A 24,679-nucleotide genomic window follows, 5' to 3' on the forward strand; every position below is an offset into this window, starting at 1 on the left:
CACGTGAATGAAGGCACACACACGAATAATGCATGTACATATGAATGAATGCACACATGCATGAGTGCACACGTGAATGAAGGCGCGCACACACATGAATAATGCATGTGTGTATGAATGCATATGTGCACGAATGCACACACAGGAATGAACGCGCGCGTGCATGAGTAAATGAATGAATGACTGCATCCTTGGCGAAAAGACACTGGATGAACCCAGGATGGCAGCACTGTTGTGTGGCAGCTGCCTTGTGGTTCTGGCAAGGGCAGAGCTGAAAGGCTCTGAATAAGGCACATCAAATGGGTGTGCGTGCGTGGCTGTGTGTGTGCGCGCGCTGGGTGGAGGGGGAGACGATGAGCCCCGGGCCGGGCCGCTTCCCCTGGCCTCACCGGCTGGCACATCTGGCTGTAAAGCACAGAAGAAGTCCTGCAGTCCCTCCCTGCAGCCGATTCCAATTTTACGCTCCCTGCGTTAATGCCGCTGTGGTGGGGAGTGTGAGGGACGCGGAGGAATGTGCATTCACGAGGTCTGATCTGCCTCCAAAACGCCTGCCAGGGAGGGCAGGCCGGCCAGGCCGCGGCCAGGGAGAGGCCGAACCTGGCCAGGAAAGCTGACGGGGGCAGTGGGACGACCCTGCCGGGCACTCACACGGGGTGGGGAGGAGCGGGCACAGGAGGCGGTGGCTGGGGCCTGTGGCCACCCTTGGGAGCAGAGGTGACTTCCACGTGATTGTCTCCACAGTGGAAATGAGCCACTTTTAGTATCAGAAGCGAGGGAAGGAAGGAAGGGAAGGAGGAGGGGGAGGGGTGAGAGAGCAGGGACAGTCACATGGTCTAAAACACAGGTGTGAGTTCTGATGTGCCTGAATCCTTGTGACAAAGGCCCCTGGATTCAGAGCAGGGCCAGGGCCAGACGGGGGCCAGCGCCCAGCACTGAGGAGGGGTCTGGAGCAGACTTCTGTAATCCCAGCTCCGCCACTCGCCAGCTGTGTGACCCCAGGCAAATCCCATCACCTCTCTGTGCTGTTGCCACTCTATAGAACAGGACCAATACCAGGACTTCGCTCTGCTGCAAAGGGTAGGCAAGCTCTTTCATCTAAAGCATATAGAGTTCCTGGCTCACAGCAGCGGCTCAGTAACTTCGTTTTTTCTGGCCTAAGAGGTCACCCCCACGGTTCTGAAGCCTCCCGGCCCTCAGCGGGTCACAGTGATATGGGAGCAGAGTGGTCCTGGGCTCCCTGGAGCCCCCAGCTGGCTGGGCAGAGTGATAAGCAGGCACTGGATCCCAGCTCTCAGCCTGTGGGCACCCCTGCAGTGACAGCCTGTCCTCCCTGAGCACCTGCAGGAAGCTAGGGGCCAGCCTCACACCCTCATGATGACACACCCCACCTAGAGGGGGAAACTGACGCGAGAGGGGAGTGACCCACAGCGCAGACCCAAGACATCTCTGGTAGCCCCGCGGATAAGGCTCTGCGCTCCCGGTGCAGTGGGCACAGCTCTGATCCCTGGTCAGGCTACTAAGATGCCACATGGCGCAGTCAAAAAACAAACAAACAAACAAACAAAAAACAGTTTCCAAGGGGCAGATCTGAGCCCCAGGCAGTCTAGCTCTGGAATCCATCTGCCTCAGCACAACGCTGGGTTCTGATCAGGTCCTACGTCTTATATCGCATGTAGCTCAGCAGGAAATACAGAGTCTCCCATTTGCCTTGAAATCCATGACCCTCTTGGACCAACGTAGTCCTTCTTCTTTTTAACTAGGGCCCAGTTGCAGAGAAATCTCTCTCTGCTCTAAGGAAAACAGCAGCCCAGGGGGCTGACAGGAGGCAAATGCCACCGGGCCTCGATGGTAGCAGACTCTAGGTCAGAGTGGGGACTGCGGCGGCCTGAAGATTCACACCTCATGGGAGGGGAGAGCTGCGTCTCAGCTTCAGCTGTTCCCAGAGGACAAGGAGGAGTGGCTTGGGGTTGGTCTTCTCATCCCTGGCTGCCCAGGGCAGGCCTGGACCCTGCTGGCACCTCCCAGGCGCCTGCGGCTCAGTTTCTCCAGCCCCGCTCCGGTCATCACTCTCCCCTCGCCCCGTAACCTGCTCTTCCCAGATCCTTCTGGTCCGGCATCTCCTTGCCACGCCCCCACCCAACACAGCTCCTTCCACTCACCCTCCAGGGCCTATAGTGTTCACTGCCTGTTCCCTACTGCCCTCCAGAGCACGCGCCTCTGAAGTCACCCTTGGTGAATGTGGGCAGCAGAGTAATGACCCCACCCAAAGGTCCCCAGCCTCATTCCCAGAGCCTGCGAACATATCACCTTCCATGGCCAAAGGGACTCGGCAGGTGTGGAAAAGGTCCTGAGCTAGGGAGACTGTCCTGGTCATCACAGGGGTCCTTGTGATTCAGCATCAGGAGGCTCAGAGGAGGACAGAGCCTGGAAGATGCTGTGCTGTGGCTCTGAAGTTGGAGGAAGGCGCCACGAGCAGGGAGATGCGAGCTAGCAAAGGCCAGGATGGAAATCCTCCCCCAGAGGGAGCCAGCCCTGCTGACTCCTGTGGCCACGGTTCAGACTTCTGACCTCTGGAGCTGTAAGACGCTGAATTCATGCTGTTTTAAGCCACTCCGTTTGTGGCAACTTGTCACATAGTGGTCACAGTCTGTTGCTGCTTCTCCTGGCGGGAACCACAGCCTTGAACTCTGTCTTTCTCACTGTGAGGGCCTGCAGCGGCAGCTAGTAGGTCCTCAGTAAGCATTAGAAGACTGAATACTAAGGGGAAAATGGGGCTCGAACGGTGGGGTGGCCCGAGAAAGGCAAGAACCAGGGCTGCGCATCTTTGCATTTTTCTATCCTCCTTCATGTGGGATAAAATTCAAATGAATCAGCTATTCCAAGGGCAAAGTTTTAATTATATTCTTGCCTCCTTCTCTGCTGACAAGAATATTAATTCTCTGCGAACTCCAGGGCCCACTGCTGGCTCCCTTCCTAGGCAGACTGGAGGGGCTCACGTCCAGTCCAGGACACCTCTGCTACCCTGAAGGCTCTTCCAGCCTCCCGGTCTTTCACTGCGCAAGGAGCCAGGAGCCTGATCCAAGGGCCCCAGTTTGAGGAAAAGCCTGGGCTCTCGTGGATATGAACTGAAGCCCCCACTTCCTGGAGTCAGCTGTGTGATCCCTGGGAAGTGGGTGACCTCGCGGAAGTCCGGCTCTCCTCTGGGAGACGGGAAGGGGAGGGTGCAGACTCGCAGTGCAGCCAGGAGGCAATGAGACACCACGCACCTTGGCCCGGTGCCCACACAGATAAAAGGCAGGTGAGTAGTGAGGCAACAGGGCGGGGAGGGGGGCGACTGTGGTGAAATACGGAGCGCGCGCCCTGTCTGAGGAGCAGCTGCACCAGTTCCACCAGAATGCAGCCTAGGGGGCGGAAAGGTTGTTTCTCAACCTGGGTCATCTTCACGTGGGCGTTTACGCGTGTGTGTGCTCAGTTGCTTCAGTCGTGTCTGGCTCTTTGCAACCCCATGGACTGTATGTAGCCCGCCAGGCTCCTCTGTCCATGGGATTCTCCAGGCAAGAGTACTGGAGTGGGTTGCCATGCCCTCTGCCAGGGAATCTTCCCAACCCAGGGATCAAACCTGCATCTCCTGCGACTCTTGCATTGCAGGCAGATTCTTTACCGCTGAGCCACCGGGGAAGCCCCCATGGGGGTTGATACATGTTAAAATTCACTGAATTGTACAATTATGATGTGTACACTTTATGTATTTATACCTTAAAAAGTAAACAAACTATTTAAAGAAATACGGGCCCTGAGTTCTGAGAACATCTAAATTTCCAAAAGCCGCTTAGGGATGTCTCTTGCGTTCCAGCGGTTAGGACTCCACCCTTTCACTACCGTGGCTCCGGTTCAATCCCTGGTCTCACAAGCTGTGTGGCAAGGCCAAAAGTAAATAAATAACAAGAAGCAGCTTGAAATTCAGGTTTTTATAGAAAGCACCCCAATTTTAAAATGAGATTCTTTATATAAATTCATATTTTTTTATATTTTAAAAATACCATGTAGGCCCCTTTTTGCCACCCACCCCCTCCACTGGGTTTAAGGCCTAACACTATCAACGCCAGATCAGCATCTTGGGAGAGAGGATGGAAGAGCCAGAACAAGTCCACAGACTCACAAAGAAAGTTAATTATTCCGTACTCACCTCCAGCTGGTCCACTTTGGCGTAGATGCCACGCATTTCCACCACCTTAGCCTTAAGGAGGGGAATGTTTTCTTCCAGGATCTGTGAGGTGTCGCTCCTGATCTGCAGGGAACAGGACAGCTCGTGAACCCTCTGCCCCGGCCCCTGCTTCCGCCTGCTCTAGGGGTGGCCAGGCTCTGTAGAGACCTTGCCAATGGTCGAGGCACTGAGTGCCACCCTGCCCAGGGACAGGCCCAGGAATGACTCAGAGTCCCAGGTGGGGACCGATGTCACTGCCCCTGGGGACCCAGACCCAACCAGGTATGATCTACTGAGCTACAAATTAATTGGGCTTCCCTGGTGGCTCAGATAGCAAAGAATCTGCCTGTAATGCAGGAGACTCAGTTTCGATCCGTGGGTTGGGAAGATCCCCTGGAGAAGGGAATTAATTGTCCCCTGCAAACATCTAAAACAGCACCAGCTTCAAACTAAGTATCTTTATTTTATTAACCACTGAACTGGACCAAATGGAAAGAATCAAAATCTTTCCCCTAAATTAAAGTCGAGCAAAGTCGAGTTTTTGTTCCACTGAAACTAATACTAGGGTGGGTTGCCATTCCCTTTTCCGGGGGATCTTCCTGACCCAGGGGTCAAACTCAGGTCTTCTGCATTACAGGCAGATTCTTTACTGTCTGAGCCACTGGGAAGCCTTAATGAAAAGAGTTAATAATAATAATTAACATTAATAATGATAACCACAAATCTTACTATCACAGTGCTTCCTATAGGTAGCCACTGTGTGAAGTATTTCCTGCACATCACGCTTCTCACTTAAGTTTCTTCTGCTTGGAAGGACCCCAAAAGTGACTGTGAAGTTTGGGAAGTTGTATCTTTCTCTTGATCACTGAGATTGGACACTTAAGCCTCCATTTTCCTTCAGAGCCAAGAGGACAAGCCTAATCCTTAACTGCGTGTATATATGTGTGTGTGTCACAGAGAGAGAGATACCATTTCCATGTTACCACAACCTCATCACGCAGAGAGGCAGTATACATATGACTCTCAGGTGCTAAGGAGCATCCAGATCCCCTGGAGGAAGCCTAATGCTGATTCCCAGGCCCTGCCCAGTCTGGTCTAGCTTGTGTGGGGTCAGCTGGCAACCTGTTTTCAGCCAAGCTCGGAGCCTGTGCTGGAGCTTCCGCAGGCACCTGCATTTGTCAGCTGAAGTAGGGAAAAGTGCTCAATATCCTCCCTTGTTCCCCCAGGTTGAATGTCTAGAGAGAAGTTTCTCCCTCAGCAAGACTAGTTCAGTTCAGTTCAGTCGCTCAGTCATGTCCGACTCGTTTTGACCCCATAGACTGCAGCACGCCAGGCTTCCCGGTCCATCACCAACTCCCAGAGCTTGCTCAAACTTATGTCCATTGAGTTGGTGATTTCATCCACCCATCTCATCCTCTGTCATCCCCTTCTCGTCCCACCTTCAATCTTTCCCAGTGTCAGGGTCTTTTCTAATGAGTCAGTTCTTTGCATCTGGTAGCCAAAGTATTGGAGATTCAGCTTTAGCATCAGTCCTTCCAATGAACACCCAGGACTGATCTTTAGGATGGACTGGTTGGATCTCCTTGCAGTCCAAGGGACTCTCAAGAGTCTTCTCCAACACCACAGTTCAAAAGCATCAATTCTCTGGCACTCAGCTTTCTTTATAGTCCAGTTCTCACACCCATTCATGACTACTGGAAAAACCATAGCTTTGACTAGATGGACTTTTGTCAGCAAACAAGGCGAAGCTCAAGAGAAATTGCTAAGATACAAGGAAGAACAGGAAACTCACAGCAATCAGGAGCACCGGGATCAAAGGCAGATCTTTTTTTTTCTGCTGATTTCTAAAGAGGGGAAACACGTGAGCATCGGGGGGGGACTGGTCCTAGCAACCCATGGGGTGAAGGGAACGTGGCAGAGAGGAGATTCAGGGACCGCTCCCTGGCTTCCTCCGGATCTGCAGGAACTGGAGGGTCGAGGGTCTGTGGGTGGAGCAGGAAGACCCCTCTCTGCAGAGGCCTCTCCACTGGCTGAGAATGAGGGCAGCGGGGAGCTGTCCACTCCTGCCTGGAAGGCAGCCTGCAGGTCCTTGAGGAAATGGAGGGCGTCTGAAACAACCCTAAGCCCTCCCCTGGGCTGCCCAGGAAGCTGGGGACCAACAGGCAAACACCAGGGCGGCTGGGACAGCAACACCCAGGAGCATTCATCGCGTGAATGATGAACAGCAGGAACTGTTCACTCTTCAGCCGCGTTGCACAGGTCATGAAGCAGAAAAACCACGTCATCTGGGCAAGACCACAAAGCTGCGAAGTGGGAGACGGTGGATTTTTCAGGTCTGAGGCCACCCGCTAATACCAGACGTTTGCAGATGTGTTCCAGTGGGCCCGTGCAGAGCCAGCCTGAGTCACACTTAAAGCTCCAGAAGTACAACCAAGCTAGGTGCCAAGATCTAAAGTTGCAGGCATTCCCCTTGGAAACTCAGATTTCTAGCTTCTTGTGAAAAACTAGAGGCCCCAGCCACACTGAGCCCATGTTCCACGTGGCAAAAATCAGCTGGAGCCGGGTGACAATGGCCTCCTTGGGTTAACCACAGTCCCCACCACTCCCTAAAGTCTCCCCAGCATGGCGTCCGTGGCCACACCCTACACTGTTTCGTCTTCTAGGGGAGCAGGAGGAAAGGAACACATTTCTTTTCTTACATCCAACCCACTTCACATCATCACATCACAGACATGTGAGTTCATGCTTGGGCCTACTGCTCAGAAGAACAAAGAGGGCAGGGAAGAGTCAGTGCTTTCTGAGCCTCTGCTGGGACGAACCTCCAGCCAGGATTACGGACCTGGGAGCCTGTCATCTCCACTCCCCAGAGCTGGTCTCCGGAGCCCAGAAGTCTGGGCAGCGGATGCAGGGGGTTATCACAGAGCAAACGCGGCTGTCCTGGACGACGCAGGACCCAGAAAGGAGAGCCAAATGCACTTGACCTAAGAACACACACCAATGCCAAATGCAACTGCTGGGCCGAGGCCAACAGGAAGTTTTCTCCGCTTATGTGAGAGAGGGGAGAGTCCACTCCCTGCCAGAAGGTGGGCCCAAGGCCACTGGGGTTTCGGAGGGCCCAGACAAGCTGCCCAAGCCCCCGAGGGCACTGAGCTGAGCAGCCTCACAAATCTAGTTTCTGTGGATAAACTCACTGGTGGCATGACCCTCTGGTGCTTTGAAACTGATGATGCCGATGACCTCAGTAGCTACTATTCATGGGTCACTTAAGACATAGTAGGCACTGTGCTGAGCGATTGAGTGCAAATGATATACAGTAAAGAGCCCAGGCCTTAGCCAACAGCTTGATGAATTGGTACATGTGTTTACATCTGTGGAACCAGACCAATGCTTAGAACACCCCTTGCTCTATAAGACTCCCTCTAGACTCCCCCCAGTCATGACCACCCTTCCAAAGCTAACCTCTATCTGACTTCCATCACAGGGACTGGTTCTGCCTGTTTTTGAACTTCAGATTACAGAGCTCGACATGTCCGGCTTCTTTCTCTCAACAGCATGTCTGTGAGAATCACCCATGTTGTTGTATATGGCTGGTCATTCTGTTCCACGGCTGTGCATCCCAGCGTATGAATAAACAACAGGTTATTTACTCAATTTTTTTTATTTTTCAGCAATGCCACAGGGTTTGTGGGATCCTAGTTCCCCAACCAGAGATTAAACTCGAGCCCTTGGCAGTGAGAGCACGGGGTCCTAACCTTTGGACTGCCAGGGAATTCCCTATTTACTGGTTTCTACTGCTGACCGGGGCTTCCCTGATGGCTCAGTGGTAAAGAATCTGCCTGCCAATGCGAGACACGTGGGTTCCATCCCTGGGTCAGGAAGATCCCCTGGAGGAGGAAATGGCAACCTGCTCCAGTATTCTTGGCTGGAAAATTCCATGGACAGAGTATCCGCGGGCTACAGTCTACGGGGTCACAAAAGACTCGAACGACTAAACAACAACTACTGACAGATTCTAGGGTTGTTTCCAGTTTAGAGCACGAAGGACAAAGCTGCCGTGAACATTTATCTGCAAGTCTCCGAACTCTTGCTTTCATTTTTGGGGGGTTATTGTCTCGGATTAGAACTGCTGCGATGCAGGGCAGGTATATGTCTGACTTTATAAGAAACAGCTGTATGTTCCATGTGACTGTCCCACTGTGTATTTCCACCAGCCAATGAAGGAGCGTTCCAGCTTCCCCACTCCCTCATCCACACGTGCTACTGTCTTTTCCGTTCTGGTCATTCTAGTGGATGCAAAGGGCACATCCCTGCCTTGTCTAGTCCTCATGATAACTCTTTGGAGATGGGTACCGTCTGCAGTGGACAAAAGATGGCCACACATTCTGCACATTCCTTCCACGAAGAAGAGAGGTCTATGTCCTTTCCCTTTGGATCTGGGTAGGCTATGTGGCTCCTTTAACCAATAAGATATGACAGAAGTCACACGGTGTCAATTGCCATACCCAAGGCTTCAGAGACCTCTACGTTCTGTTTGTTGGAATGCTGGCTCTGGGAGGCCAGACTGCCATGCTACAAGAAAGCCCACATGGCCACGAGGAGAGGCTGTGTGGAAGAGACCTAGGCCAACTAGTCCCCGGCCACCCAGCCGTCCCAGCCGAGACATCAGACAAGTGAGGGAAGGAGCCACCCTGGACGGCCTCACCCCAGCAGGTGCCACTTGGCTCAGACCAACCACTTCTGTGTCCTGTCCTAACCCACGTGATAAACTGGTGGTTGTTTCACATCATGAAGTTTTGGGGCAGTCTGATGCTGCCACAGATACTAAGAAGCAACCACCATCTCCATTTTACAGAAGAGGAAATCAAGGTACAGAGAGGCGACATACCATGGCCACAGCCTCACACTGGGAGGAGTCGGAGCTTGGGGTGAAGCCAAGAGGCATTATATCCCAGGTCAGAACACGTCATGAGCACACAGTGCGAACACTGGTTACTCAAGAGTGATCCGGGACAGACTGGTGGAGGACTTAATACAACAGACTGGAAGCCGGACTCTCATTTCCAGTAGCCTGATTTCATCAGAAATGAAGTGTGTGTCTCTCTGGACTGGCACCAGGGAGACCAGCCTCTCTGGGACCTCTAACCTGATCGGTGTTCACAAAGGCCCAAGCAGGGGACGGCGCTCCATGCGGTGACATCGCCTACCTCCCCCAGGTCCCCACTCGTCCATAGCTTGGATCAGAAGAAAGAAGGAGGTCCCAAGCCAGGGCCACTAGCTGGATACACTTCTTTCTGTACCATGGAGTCCACGACACCTGAGCACAGACATACCGGATAAACTAACCATCAGCTGGTGGGACTGAGAGGATTTCTATAACCTAAATGTCATCAGTGCAGAGCCTCCTTGTAGGGACTGCAAAAAAAAAAAAACAAAACAGGCCTCCAAGGGCCACAAAGGCATCATACTAGGTGCGTTCTATTATGATGTAGACATCCTTATTTGCATATAAGCACATGGAAACAGTCTTCACTTTCAAAGAAGCGCATTCACTTTCAAAGAAGCGCACTCTATTCCATTTCTTAAAACACAGGACTCTCTTGGCCTATTTGCTATGTGCCTGCTTTCAGTAGGGCCCGAAGTACAGAGAAATTTTCTCTACCACAAAAGACACACACGCAGGATGGATGCTGCTGGCAGGTGGCAGGGGAGTCAGGAAGGCTCCCATGGGGACGGTGACGAGCTGCAGAGCACGTGTGCTCTCCACAGGGGGCAGCCACTACCCAGCTCTGGCTGATGCTGGCCGGATGAGGAAAAGCACCCAAGGGGTGGGGGGATGTGAGTGGAAGACAGATCTTTGCTTTTCCAAGAGAAGCTGGAAATCTAGATTTTTTTTTTTTTGGCATGACATTCTATAAATGTCAGCTGCTTAGTCCTCCTTTCTTTTTTCCCAGAAGCATCCAACATGTCTGCAGGCAGGATTGGGCCCACCGGTCATCCTGTGACCTCTGTATTTAAAACCTTTGCATCAATGCATCTCTAGACCTTGAGTTCATAAAGGACCTTTTCCATGCTGCATGCAACCTTGGGCCTCCTGGCAAGACAAATGCAGGCTTTGGGAAGCTTTGACGTTTTTAAGGCTAGTAAGGCTAGTAAGGCCTGGGCCCCTCTCTGTCTATCCAAGCGGGCTTTCATCCAGAGCTCTCATCATGGGTGGAGAGTGGGTCTCTCGTCACAGGAGGAAGATGGGATGGGATTTGAGATAAAAAATGTCCCAGGATCACCCGTCCCTACCACCTTTGCAATCCCCCTGCTGCAGGGGCCCACACCAGTCCGCTGCACCCAGCATACCGCCCCCCACAAACCAGTCCCTCTGCCTGGATGCCTGCCACCCCACCCCCCACTCCCAGCAACTGAATTCTTCTTGTTCCTCTTTCAAACCCCAAATTAATCACCACCTGTTCTGCAAAGCCTCCCCAATTTTCCAGGCAGAATTTAACACCTCTGCTCCTCATATATATATATATATATTTAAAGCAAACTGAGTCTTGGGATTATGTGCTTGGTTCCTTCTAGAACCTCTTTCCCTTTACAAAGCCTCCCGTTTGCACCTGGAACACACCTCCAGGCCAGCGCTGATACACAGATCGGTTTCCCCGGTAACCTAGGGGATCAGCAGGGGGTGGGGGGAGGGAGACAGAGTGGTCTCTCGCTGCACTCTCAGGCTCTTCATCGTCAGAGAAGGTGAACGATGATCCGATGAAGAAAGGACTGTTCAGGCTGTTCAAAGTCGGTCTGGTTACCTGGATCCCACCTGGACCCACACCTGAACTAAAAAGTCGGCCCTCAAGAGAAGCACACACAGGTCCTTGTGGGAACGTCGGTTGCCTTGTGCACTGTGGTGTCCCCAGGGGCTGGCGCAGGGAGGCGCTCAGATGTCTGCTAAACGTAGGGGACAGAGCTGCACCCGTCATGGAGGGCTGCTCTGAGGTGAGACGGGAGGACACGGGAAGCACGCTCCGGCCGGAGTCTGGCACGAAGTAGATGCTCAACCAACGTGGCTCCCGGGCTCTCACCACCGCATCTCCAGACACCCGGGGCCCTTCCACACGGCCGCGCCCAGCTGGGCTTCCCGAGCTCCGGGGAGAGGCAGGCCTGCTCCCAGTATGGGGCTCAACCCTTTGGGCCTCCAGGCAGAAGCCACGAACCCTGGCTGCTGGTATGCCTTTAATAAGCTTGGGAACTTCCAGAACATTCTGTCGGTGCTCCTCAGGGCCCCACATCTATCTGGCAACAATCCTGGAGACCTTGTCTTCCTGGCCCAGGGCACCATCTTCCCTGCAGCCAGGAGGATCCGTCCCCACACAACAGGGGAGGAGGCAACCGTGGAGCCAGCAAAGGATTCAGGAAGGCACTCCATGCCCGACCCCGCTAGGCCAGGGCCCGGCCGGGAGGCTGCCCCCGGGCCGCCCAGGCCTGAAGCCACTTCCTGGCTGTCTCCACGTTTGCCTGGTGAACGGCGCCGGGCGAGGAAAGTTAAATATAGGCGTAGCATCCCCACCGGTCGGCGCCCCGCATCGGGGCCGAGAGCGCCACCTGGTGGCCCACGCCCGCCTCCTCCACGGAGTGAAAGCGTCGGGGGGAAGGGCGTTAACAAGATGGCCGCCTCGGGGAGCCTTGTGTGGAGAGAGGGAGGGAGGGGGAGAGAGGGTGGCTTCCCCAGGCCGGCCGCTGCCCACGCCTCCTGCTCGCTAAGCCACCACCAAGATGGCTCCCCAGGGAGGCCCAGGAGGGCCCTGAAGCCTGGCCTGGGCCTCGACCCGCGCCTCCCAGGCAGGCCCTCACCATGTCAGTCAGGCCCTCACCAGGTCAGCCAGGCACTCACCATGTCAGCCAGGCTGCAAAACTCTTCCAGCCTGAGGAGCAACCCCTCGATGGTCTCCTCCACCTCCTTCGCCTGAAAAGAGACAATATCCTGGAGATTAGCAAGTGGTTTCCAGGGAGACAAACGCCCTTCATTTTCTTTTCTTTTTTTTAAAGCAAACTAAATCTTAGGATTATCTGCCCAGTTCCCTCCAGACCTACTTTCCCTTTTCAAAACCTCTCTAGCCTCATTTGCAACCTGGAAGTGCGGGTGGCAATCTTGATGCCTGTGGATGCCTCTGTTTAACTGCTCTGGTTAAAGCCCTGCCAACCATCCGCTCTATGCGTTCTCAAAAGAGAGGAGATAAATAAATACTCACAGGAGATAACAAAGTGACTTATCACCACCCATGGTCCAGATAAGGAAACCGAGGCTCAGAGAAGTGAGGGAACCTGCTCAAGGTCACACAGCTAACAAGCGTCAGGGCCTACGTTCTCAGGTAGATTTGAGTCCCCAGCCTCAAAGCCTGCTCTTATCAACATTGAAAAATGCCTACTGAGAAACACCATGGAGAGAAACAGTGAACTGCAAGAGAGGCAGAATATAAAACCATCTTTGTATGAACACCGAGAAATGTACATGTTTCAACAGTGGAATTTCATTTCATCTCATTTCAACTGGAATAACATGTGCGTGCATGCTAAGTCAATTCAGTCGTGTCCAACTCTTTGTGACCCCATGGACTGCAGCCCACCAGGCTCCTCTGTCCGTGGGATTCTTCAGGCAAGAATCCTGGAGTGGGTTGCCATTTCTTTCTCCAGGGGATCTTCACGACCCAGAGATCCAACCCGAGTCTCATTACGTCACCTGCATTGCAGGCGGGTTCTTTACCGCTAGAGCAACCTGGATGACATGTGAGGTGAGGTGAGGTGAAGTTGCTCAGTTGTGTCTGACTCTTTGCGACCCCATAGATTGTAGCCTATCAGGCTCCTCTGTCCATGGGATTTTCCAGGCAAGAGTACTGGAGTGGGGTGCCATTGCCTTCTCCAGAGGATCTTCCCAACCCAGGGATTGAACCCAGGTCTCCCACATTGTAGGTAGACGCTTTACCCACCATGGATGACATGTACCAAACTGCAGATGGTTAGGGGGTTAGCCAATGCAGGAGACACCAGAGGTGCAGCCTTGATCCCTGGGTCGGGAAGATCCCTTGGAATAGGAAATGGTCACCCACTCCCAGCATTCTTGCCTGGAAAACCCCATGGACAGAGGACCCTGGTGGGCTACAGTCTATGGGGTTGCAGAGTCAGACACGACTGAGCGCGCACGGAAGCATACTTACACTCGGCTTCCCTGGGGGCTCGGTGGTAAAGAACCCACGTAACAGTGCAGGAGGCACAGGTTCGATCCCCGGGTCGGGAAGATCCCCTGGAGAAGGAAATGGCGACCCACTCCAGTCCTCTTGCCTGGGAAACCCCATGGACAGAGGAGCCTGGCGGGCAACAGTCCATGGGGTCCCAAAGAGTGGGACACGACTTAGAGACTAAACAGCAACACTTACACTAAAAAAGTATTTGTTGTTTACCTGAAATCCATGTTTGACGGGGGATCCTGTAGTTTATCTGGAGACCCTATTAACCGTGCTTATTTAGCCCTGGGGAGTAAGGGACTGGAGAATACGGTCTGACATGGGAGCTTTGAATATTTTATGTCATGTGAAGGGTCCAAAACTCAAAAGTTACCAACACCATGCAGTAAGGCAAATGAATGAAGCAGGCCACTGGGGCTTGGAGTGACTCAAGAAGCACTTGCCTAGTTCGAGAGCAGCCAGCCACTCAGAGAAATCAGGAAACGTGAGCCCAGGGTTGCCAGAATCTTCCATTTTCAAGAGAAGCCAGAAATTTTCACTTTATAGAAAATGTCCCCATTTTTAAATAGTGGCACATATATTTTTTAATATTATTTTTCCTTTTTAATGCCTCATGGGCCAAGCAAAACAGAACATGAAGGGTCTGCTTTAATCACTTGCATAGAGGAGTAGTTTGAACCCTTTTCCCCCTCAAGCGTGTACTATTTCATGACGAATAAAATACCTGCTTTTTTGTCTTTTTTCCCCCTAATAACCAGGCATCTTGGAAGGAAGTTCAGCTGGAACATGAAGTACTTTCTCTGGCTTGCCAGGCCGAACTGCTCTGCTGCAGGGAGGTGTTCCCAGCCGTTTCTGGGCAGGCCTGGCACTGCCCCCTCACCTGAAGGCTGCCCTCAGCGCCCACTTGTCCCCAGAGAAATGTTTATACAGTGCAGAAGCTGCCGCCTGCAGCCTAGGCTGTCGCTACCACAACCAAATAAACGGCTGCGCAAGAAAACCTCTTTCCGGCTGGAGTATAAATAGTACAGAGCTGCAGTTTTAAACTCTGGAGCCTTCGTCTCACAGCTGGGACTGTTTCTGTGCCTGACTGGGGGAGGCTTGACAGGGGAGGGGACCACAGTGGAAGGGGGACTGGAAACAGACAGAAGCTCCCCCCACCCCCAAAAAAAGCAAAAGCATGGTTTTTAAAAAAGTCCTTAATGCATTAAGGGAGAAAGAAGGAGCCAAGAGGCCACTGAGCCGGGAGGGGGGAGGTTGGTGGTTCCTTCGGACCCAGAGGAAAGCACGAGAGACGGGAGAGGGCACAGATCCGTGATGAAGCACAGTCTAGATGAGTCGCGTCTGTAGCCCGCCAGGCTCCTCTGTCCATGGGATTCTCCAGGCAAGAATACTGCAGTGGGTTGCCATTCCCTTCTCCAGGAGATCTTCCCGACCCAGGGATCGAACCCAGGTCTCCTGCATTGCAGGCAGATTCCTTTAGCGTCTGAGCCACCAGGGAAACCCCAAGATGATCTACACCCCCAGTCCAAACATGCCTGGGAAGACGGAACCCCAGAGGGACACGAAGGACCACTGGCTGGGTGGCCTCTTCCCAAGACACACGTGCAGTTTTTTGCTCACAGGAAGAGCTCTGGACCTCTCCGAGCATGTTCAGGAAGGAAGTCAGTCCTGAGTTCCAACCCCATCTTCCCTCTGCCACCTGGGGGACCTTAACCCAGTAGCTTCCGCTGGGCATCTGGGTTGGCTCACCTGGGACAAGAAGGGCCACACCCACTTGGCAGGGTTGCTAGGTTAACCTCATACTGTGGCTAAGTCCTTTAACGGGGTGTGGGCATACAGTAAGCAAGAATAAATCTCTCTCACTAGATAATAGAAGTGGCAAATCACAACACATGAATTATCTCCTTTGATTCTCACAAAAACTCTCTTCTGCAGGTGCCACAATTTCCCTCTTTCTATGAATTGAGAAACAGAGGATCAGAGAGCTTAAGTCACCTGCTCAAGGTCACACAGCTAATACATCTGGAAGCCAACGTCTGACCTCTCTGACTTCAGAAGCTGGTAAGGACCAAGATGCTCTCTGGGGAGGGAGAAAGTGTACCAGCTTTATGCTGCCTGTCAACTACGGTCACGCTCACCGGCCCCCTGCCCCCCCCGACCTCCGCCTGGCACCCAGGGCAGTCACAAAGCAGCAGGAGGGGAGTGAAGAAATGATTTGCTGACTGCCTGGTCAGCTGAGCGAAGAACAGGCCCTAAGACATTCCCAACCAACAGGGGAGGATCAGCCACCCCACCGTGCCCCACAAATCATTCACTGGACAATTTTCTCCCAGAAAGTGGCTCCAGAAATATGATTCCTGCAGGCTGCAACCCACATGCCTTTTTAACCCAGCCCATAAGCAATATGAATGCCTTCACCATCCTTTGCAACTCCTGGGGCAGAAACTGTCCCACTCTGAGGGGAGGGAAGCAAGTGGTTCCTCTTGAAGTGACATTCAGGGCTTGACCGGTGGGGATGGAAGGTGGGCATTTTTTAATACGTGTGAATTATGGCATTTATTGCCTTCTGCCACACCCCCTGATTTCTTCCAAAGCGCCAACCCAGGCTTCCCAGCCAAGTGTTCCAAAAACCGAAAAGGGGCTGGCCCTGTCCACCAGTGACTGGAACAAGAAACACAAAAAGATCCTCCGCCATCTGTTCTTCTCCGGCTCCACAAGTGGAAACTCCATCGTCCAGGTGCTCAGGCCAAATACTCGGGAGGATCCTTGGCTCATCTTTCTTTCCCACCCCTCACCCTATCCATCCTCTATGCAAACCCTCTCAGTTCTGCCTTCACAATACACCCCAGATCCCACCACTCTGGTGCAAGGCACCACTCTCCCTTGCTGGGACCATTGCAGTAGCCTGTTACTCACTAGTCCCCTCCTTCCTCTTTTGCACCCCTTCAATCTGTTCCTCAGAGATTCTGTTAAAACCAAAGCCCTCTTCAGCTCGGAATCTTCCACTCTACCATCCTCAGCCACTAGGATGGCCACGATCACAAAAACGGCAAGTGACAAATGTTGGTGAGGATATGAAGAAACCCTCATCAACTGCTGGTGGGACTGTGAAATTGTGCAGCTGTTTTGGAAACAAGCCTGGTTTGGAGACCAACCTCTAAAGGTTAAACATAGAGTTACCCTATGACTCAGCAATGTACCCAAAAGAACTGAAAACAGAGGTTCTTACAAAAAAAAAAAAAAAACTTTTACATTATTCCTAATAGCCCACAGTAGAAATAACTTGATGTTCATAAACTGATGGATGGGCAAACAAAATGTAACATGGGCACAGGGTGGAATACTATTCAGCCATAAAAAAGAATGAAGCTCTAATACACGCTACAATGTCGATAATCCTTGAAAATAATCCGTACATGATTCCTTTTATGTGAAACACTCCAGAGGCGGCAAATCCACAGGGACAGAAAGTGTGTAAGTGGTTGTCTCCCCCATGGAATCGGTGCAGGGTCGGGGGGAGCAGGGAATAATTGCTAGTGCTTACGAGATTTCTTTTTTGGGTATTGGAAATGTTCTGGAATTAGGTTGTGGTGATGTCTGCACAACCATAGTGCATATACTAAAAAACACTGAACTGTATACTCTAAAATGGTAAATTTTATATTGCATGGATTATATCTTAACTTTGACTGTATCTTCCACCTCAGTCAGCAAACACCTACTGGAGGCCTCCCCAGCCCCATGCCATCCCAGCCCTCCACCTCTCTCTGACCTCATCTGACTGCTCACTCCCCACCAACCACGCCAACCATGGTCCTCACCCCAAGGCCTTTGCACTTGCTGTTCCCATCATTGGCAAAGCTCATCTCACACTTCCTTCCAGCCTTTGTCCATATGATTCTCCTTCGTGAGGCCTTTCCTGGTCTTGCGGCTTTCCTGCCATGCCCCATCCTTCACCAATTTCTCTCTCTCTTTAGCCTGTATCATCATTTAACTTCCTACATATTTTACTTATTTGTTGTCATCTTCCCTCAACAGAATGAAAGCTCCTGGTGAACAGGGGTTTTCATTTCATTTACCTTGGTGCCCCTAGGGCCTAAAATAATGCCTGGCACATAGTAGGTACTTGTGTTTCCTAAGATAGCCTTCCAACTCTCTCCGTGTCTTTTCGCAATATTACCTTGCCCGTCTGCCCATAGGGAGGCAGCGTCATTCCTTTCCACCCCTGAACTAGCCTGGGACTTGCTTTGCCCAATCAAATGTGGAAGCAACGCACTGCTCCACGTTTGACTTCCGAGACTAGAGGCCCGCCAGCTTCTGGCTCACCCTCTTGGAAGACAACAGCAGGCAGTTCTGGTCTTCTGAGAGGCCACAGGGCGAGAGCAGTCCCGGAGAGTGAGAGGTCGTGCAGGAGAACTGACGTGCCCCTGCTGCCAGCACCAACCGCCCGACACGCGTGAGGCCATGTTGGACCTTGGGCTGCCGCGGACCCCAGCTGTCTGCAGCCCCATGAGGCAGTCCCCCCAATGCCACAGGAGAGAATGGCTCAGAGGAGCCCACCAACCCGCACAATCATGCACTCTAAACTGGGGGTCGTCTTTATCCACTGAAGTTGGGAATGGTTTGTTACCTGGCAACCAGTAACCAATACAATGCTCCATGAATATTTGTTGCAAGAAAGAGGGGAGGGAGGCGAAAAGAAAAAGGCCAGAGGAAGGAGGAAAAGTGCTCTCTTGGAAGAGGGACGGTCTGAGAACTGCAGCCTCCATGAGTGGTGCCTGAGTTCCGCTCTCCCATTCCTGCTGCGGAGTGCTAACTATGCCTCTGACCATGCCTGTGCCTCAGTTTCTCCATGTGAAAGGGTGTGTGGGGGGGAACTCCTCAGACTTTCTCTGTCTTGAGCAGGAAGCTGAAGAGGGTCTGCTAAGTTCTTTCTCTCGGTTACTCTTGGCAAGACGCTCCACCCACACAGGGGAGGACTGCGACCCACTAGGGTCTCCAAACTCAGAAAGAGACGGAAGCCAGGCAGGAAAGGAATACTAGGGAAGGAAGCCAAGCTTACGACAGTGTTTTCCTCACATTGCTTATTTCAGTTTCCCACTTGTGACAGAGACTTTTTACTTTTCTCTAAGAAATAGCAGCATCAGCAGGATAATAAATGGCAGCTGACACTCAGGCAGGAAGACAAAAGGGAGGGGTGGAGACTGTGGCAAACAGAAGGCCTCTGACCCCATCTAAAGAGGACAGCTGCCGCTTGGTTTGAGCAGATCATTCCAGGTGGGAACGCACCAAAACTGGTTTTATTCAAGATGAACGGTGATAGAGGTCTTTATACAAACTCTCCCAATTTGCAAATGTTGACAACTAACCTAAAAAGCTAAAAAAACACTGTCACAGTCAAGCTCCGGGAGATGGCAAAGGACAGGGAAGCCTGGTGCGCTGCAGTTCAGGGCATGGAAAAGAGAAGGACACGACTGAGCGGCTGAACAACAACGATGGGCAAGCAAGCCTCACTGCAAGCTGAATGCGGCCTTCACCCCTCTGGCTTATCAGTCTTTAAAACACAAACATCTATGAAATGTCCAGAACAGGCACATCTTTAGAAACAGAAAGTCAGTTAGGGGCTTCCTGGTGGTGTGAGAGTGAAGAGGGCCAGGGTTTCTTTTGGGGATAACAAAAGTGTTTTAAGATTGATTGTGGTTGACGGTTGTGCAACCCTATGAATAAACCAAAAGCAGTGAAATTACTAAAGCCTTTAACCGTGTGGATCACAACAAACTGTGGAAAATTCTTAAAGAGATGGGAATATTAGACCACCTTATCTGCCTCCTGAGAAATCTGTATGCAGGTCGAGAAGCAACAGTTAGAACTGGTCATGGAACAACAGACTGGTTCAAAATTGGAAAAGGAATACGTCAAGGCTGTATATTGTCACCCTGCTCATTTAACTTATATTCAGAGTACATCATGTGAACTGCCGGGCTGGATGAAGCACAAGCTGGAATCAAGATTGCCGGGAGAAATATCAATAACCTCAGATATGACGAGGATACCACCGTTATGGCAGAAAGCGAAGAGGAACTAACAAGCCTCTTGATGAAAGTGAAAGAGGAGAGTGAAAAAGCTAGCTTAAAACTCAACATTCAAAAAACCAAGATCATGGCATCTGGTCCCATCACTTCATGGCAAATAGATGGGGAAACGATGGAAACAGTGACAGATTATTTTCTTAGCCTCCGAAATCACTGCAGATGGTGACTGCAGCCATGAAATTAAGATGCTTGCTCCTTGGAAGAAAAACTATGACAAACCTAGACAGCATATTAAAAAGCAGAGACATTCCTTTGGCGACAAAAGTCCATCTAGTCAAAGCTATGTTTTTTCCAGTAGTCATGTGTATGGATGTGAGAGTTGGACCATCAAGAAAGCTGAGCGCTGAAGAATTGATGCTTTTGAACTGTGGTGCTGGAGAAGACTCTTGAGAGTCCCTTGGACAGCAGGGAGATCAAACCAGTCCATCCTAAGGGAGATCAGTCCTAGGTATTCATTGGTAGGATTGAGGCTGAAGGTCCGATACTTTGGCCACCTGATATGAAGAACTGACTCGTTAGAAAAGATCCTGATGCTGGGAATGATTGAGGGCGGGAGGAGAAGGGGATGACAGAGGATGAGATGGTTAGATGGCATCACTGACTTGACAGACATGAGTTTGAGCAAGCTCCAAGAGTTGGTGATGAACAGGGAGGCCTGGCATGCTGTGGTCCATGGGGTCACAGTCGGACACAACTGAGCAACTGAACTGAACTGAATGAAATTGTAGACTTTAAATGGGTGGACTGCACATTAGGTGAATTATATCACAATAACACTGCTTACACACACACACACTCTCTCTCTCTGGAGAATCCTTCTAGAAAACACAAGGTCCGTGCAGCCCAGGACAAGACCACTGAACAGCTTTTGTCACAACATTTTTAGAAAAGCCAGACATTAGGATTTTTATGTGAAAACTCCACATTTTTTAGGGTTGGCATCTACTTAGTGTTTTACAAATCAGATCACCCGGCCAACCAGAGGACACCCATGTGCAGCCAGACCAAGTCTGGGGGGTGGGGGTGGGTTCAGCTTTTGCTTGACACTTGGTGCTTCGGCCTGACCTTGTCCTCTGTCCCCCAGCCAGGCCTCGGGCCATGGTCCTTGAGTGCAGGATGGGAGTGAAAATGAGCCTGGCCCAAGGACTGTGAGCCCTGCCCACACCCAGGGCGGGCAAACTAGGAACGCCTCCTCTTCTCCAAAAGCACTCGTGGCGGACCCTTCAGACAGCAGTGAAAGCAAAGGTCTTTAGCAGAAGCAGTCTCGTCTCTGTGCACAGGATGAAAGGGCTGGATGATGTCAGAAAAGAAAGATCCTGGGACCTGGGGCCAGCCACGAATGAAGGCCTGGAAAGAGCAAAGGAAGGAACTCTCCTTCCTTGCGCTGGAATCTCAAACCCAGAGGGGCTGGCCCATCAGATGACAATCCACTTCCCAAAGAGGAGATGCGGGAACTCCTTCCTCTAGGCCCCCAAAGCAGCCCAAGTAAGCATTCCCATCCCAGAGGGACCCTTGACCTTGAGGTCTAAATGTCCAGAAGGGCTGACTATTCTTGCCCGGACCCTGACAAGAAGGTTAATTTGGCAACAGCAACTAAAAAAAAAAATGTTTTTTTTTATATTAATTTATTGATCTTTGACTGCACTGGGTCTTAGCTGCGGCACACGGGCTCAGCTGCCCCGCAGCATGTAGGAACTTAGTTCCCTAACCAGGGATCCAACCCAAGTACCCTGTGTCGGAAGGCAGACTCTCCAACGCTGGACCACCAAGGACGTGCCCCTTAAATTTTAAAAGCATGTATCCTTGGACCTTGTAAATCCCCCGCGAGGTATTTATCCTCCAGACATATTTGCACAAACGCAGAATGATGTTAAGTACAGAGATACTCATTGTAATAGACTGTGACAGCAAAAGGAGAGGGACGGTTACCTACATTACCATTCAGACCGACAATGGGATTGTTTGGCGGCTAGAAGCTATGGCGTGCTGGCTGTGCACTCACAGGTAAAGCTAAGGCACAGAGAGCAAGACAGCAAGATGCTGATGGGGGCGGGGCCGTGGGCGAGGCGGGGCCTCACGCATCGCTCCGCGGTCACAGGGACCTTTGGATTCTGTACCGTGTGCACACATTTTTTATTTTTAAACAAAACATATTTAAAGAGAATCAACTCCGGGCTTCCCTAGTGGCTCAGTGGTAAAGAATTCACCTGCCAATGCAGGAGTGAAGTGAAAGTTGCTCAGTCGTGTCCGACTCTTTGTGACCCTATGGACCATACAGTCCGTGGGATTCTCCAGGCCAGAATACTGGGGTGGGTAGCCTTTCCCTTGTGCAGGGGACCTCCCCAACCCAAGGATCGAACCCACGTCTCCCACGTGGCAGGCGGATTCTTTACCAGCTGAGCCACCAGGGAAGCCTGATCCTGGAAGATCCCACATGCAGAGGAGCAATGAAGCCCGTGTGTCACAACTGCTGAGCCGTGCTCTGGGAGGCTGGGAGCCGCAGCTGCTGCAGCCCACGCACCCCAGAATCCGTGATCTGCAACAGAGAAGCCACCGCAACGAGAAGCCCGCACGCCACAGCCCGAGAGGAGCCCTGCTCGCCACAAGCAGAGAAAAGCCTGTGGTCAACGAAGACCCAGCACAGCCAAAAATAAAAAAATAAATACAATCATTTAAAAATCAAATCAACTCCAATCCACTGAGAGGAACCCACAGGCCAAATGTCTACCACATTTGCCCCAAGGAATCAATTCAGATCCTGAAACAGTTTAAGAGAACCGAGGGCTCATGTGGACCATGCAAGGAGCAACTATGCTTTGCAAACCAAAAATTGGGATCTACGGTTGGCCTCATGTACACAGAGAAAGTTAGCCCTGGACTTCCAGGCCTCCAGGAGGTCATGCTAGTGAGAAGAACTCACCATCTTCTGCACAAGTGGAGGCTGAAATCGCCCTCCTGCAAATACGAAGTAGAATTATCAGCAGAATCATCAGAGGGCGTGTCCCACCCCCTCTCCCAACTGTTCCCAGAGCCCTTCGGGTGGGCGTGCCTCCCTTGCACTCTTACTTCCCAGCACCTGGTTCGGGGTCCACACCCAGTACCGGTTCCAGAAACACCTACAGAATGAGTAAATGGATAATCGCAGCTAATGCCACAGATCACTTACTGTGGGCCAGACTCCGAGCCAAGCATCACCCGTGCATCACCTCACCCAATCCCACAGCTCGGGAGGACAGGCGGAGGCGGGGCAGGGCTGAGATCTGAACCCAGGCCCTGTGGCTCTGGAGCTGACCTCCCACCATGCAGCCTGACCAGGACAGGGGCGCTGGTGGGGTCGGGGGGCACACATCTGCAAAGGATGCTGCTTCAATGGATACGCGAGGAGTCAGTAGCCAGTGCTGTAGACACCGCAGCAGGCAGGATTGAAGGGTTTCTGCCCTCTGCGAGTGGCAGGGAGCCAGCACTCCAGGCCTGCGGCAGGTCCCACTTGCAGGGGGGCGAGCTGTGAGTTACCCACCAGGCTGACCATCAGAATCTCCAGAGAGGGCTTACAAGTCCAGATCCCCAGGCCTGAGCTGCCTCCCGGGTGCCCCCAACAGTCAGATCAGTCTTGGTGACCCTGGGCTTTTCAATCCTGCTGGAAAGCTTTCAGCATTCCAGTGTCCAGGACGTGCCCACTCCAGTGAAATGAGGGTATCAGGGGTGGGAGGCAGGCAGCAGCTCTTCTCATCGCTGGTGGAGACCACAGATGAGGCCAATGTGAGGTGAAGGTTGGGGACCACGCCCTACACCAGGGCTCCACCCCACCCCCTAGAGACGGATCTATCTTAAACTCTTATTTATAGGTGCGTGAAATAAGTGTTTTTTGCCCTTAAAGTTTTTATTTACACCACACACACCTCTGGCATCTTGTTTTCTCCCCTGGCTCCAGAATGGTGTGTTCAGAGCAGCTCCTGCTGCAACCATGAGCCATCTGCTGGGCAGAAGCATCCCTACGTGACCAGCTCACACGGGTGGGCACCAGGGTTACTTCCCACCTCTGGGACTCTGTTTCCAAGCTTCTTGGTTAGTGCTGAGAATTAGCAGACTGGGAGCTTTTAGCCACAGTTCCAAGGTGACCCACCCGCAAAGCCCAGATGTCCTGTGATAAGAGACTGTTCAGAGTCGGGAATGGGTCCTTCCACTGCTGGACAGTTCAGCCCGGGAAAACACAAACTGTCTTCTGAGAAACACTACCCTTCTCCAGGCGCCCACTTTGGCCTTGACTCTCACACCCCCGAAGGCTCTGATTCAGGGAGCCTGGCCAGCTCGACCCACGTCCACCTGGATGTCCACATCTGTGATCCCCCTGCAGCCGCGCCAGCCCCTCCAACTCGTTCTGGCACTGCACGAAGTCCACAGATCTGATGCTGTCTTTCTCCTGCTCACACCCAGCTCGGCTCTGCTCACAGCTTCCATCCATGACTCCCAGAGGCACGTGGGGTCTACAGGTTGGACACAATAAACAGTCTCTGCTTCCACAAAGAAACGGTCTCGTCTACATTTTGTTTTGAGACCCAAGGGCATTTGGGGCTAATTCATGTCTTCCTATTTCAGTCCAGACTCCTGGTTTGGAGAAAGAGTTTCCTCTCCTCTTATCATGACTATAGAAATGTCACAGGTTCAAGCACAAAGGTAAGTGGTAACTGATACCAGCTTCAGTAGAGGGAGACAATAAGGAGGGGTGGGGACTGTGGCAAACAGGGGACCACGACTAGAAAACAGGGACCGAGGGTTTCCAGACTGTCCGCTATTTTATTTTATTTTATTTTTTGTGTCCGTTATTTTAAACAAACAAGAAACTCAGATTTTTTTTTTTCATGAAAATTCTCCATTTAAGAACCCCTTTGTGAAAAAAGGATTAAAGAGCAACAAAAAAGAACCCCTCCATGAAGTGAACCAATTTTATCAGAGTTTTGGATTCAGCCCCTGGGCCACCAGTTTGCAGCCTGGGACCTCATCCACGGGTTAACTCTCCCCTCTCATCTCTGCCCACTCAGGCAGAGCAAGTGTGAGCAAGCGAAGTCCTTTACTTCCTTCCAGGCAGACCATGAACCCCATCTGTGGGCCAAAACCTGTCCTGCATCCCAGCACAGGAACCAAATGGAACTCTG

The 24,679-nt window shown here is 51.9% G+C and overlaps 1 protein-coding gene across 1 annotated transcript in view; it reads right to left on the minus strand.

The window, feature by feature from the left end:
• Positions 1 to 24,679, minus strand: part of BCAS4 (breast carcinoma amplified sequence 4) — a 56,769-nt gene that overhangs the window by 27,895 nt on the left and 4,195 nt on the right. Inside the window, exons 2-3 of the mRNA XM_040248196.1 lie at positions 12,087 to 12,158; positions 4,187 to 4,288 (exon numbers count right to left, since the gene is read on the minus strand). Of these exons, the coding sequence (XP_040104130.1) occupies positions 4,187 to 4,288; positions 12,087 to 12,158 (174 nt within the window). The remainder of the gene's footprint in view (positions 1 to 4,186; positions 4,289 to 12,086; positions 12,159 to 24,679) is intronic.

Source organism: Oryx dammah, unplaced genomic scaffold, assembly GCF_014754425.2.
Source record: "Oryx dammah isolate SB20612 unplaced genomic scaffold, SCBI_Odam_1.1 HiC_scaffold_10, whole genome shotgun sequence".
Lineage (NCBI taxonomy): Eukaryota > Metazoa > Chordata > Mammalia > Artiodactyla > Bovidae > Oryx > Oryx dammah.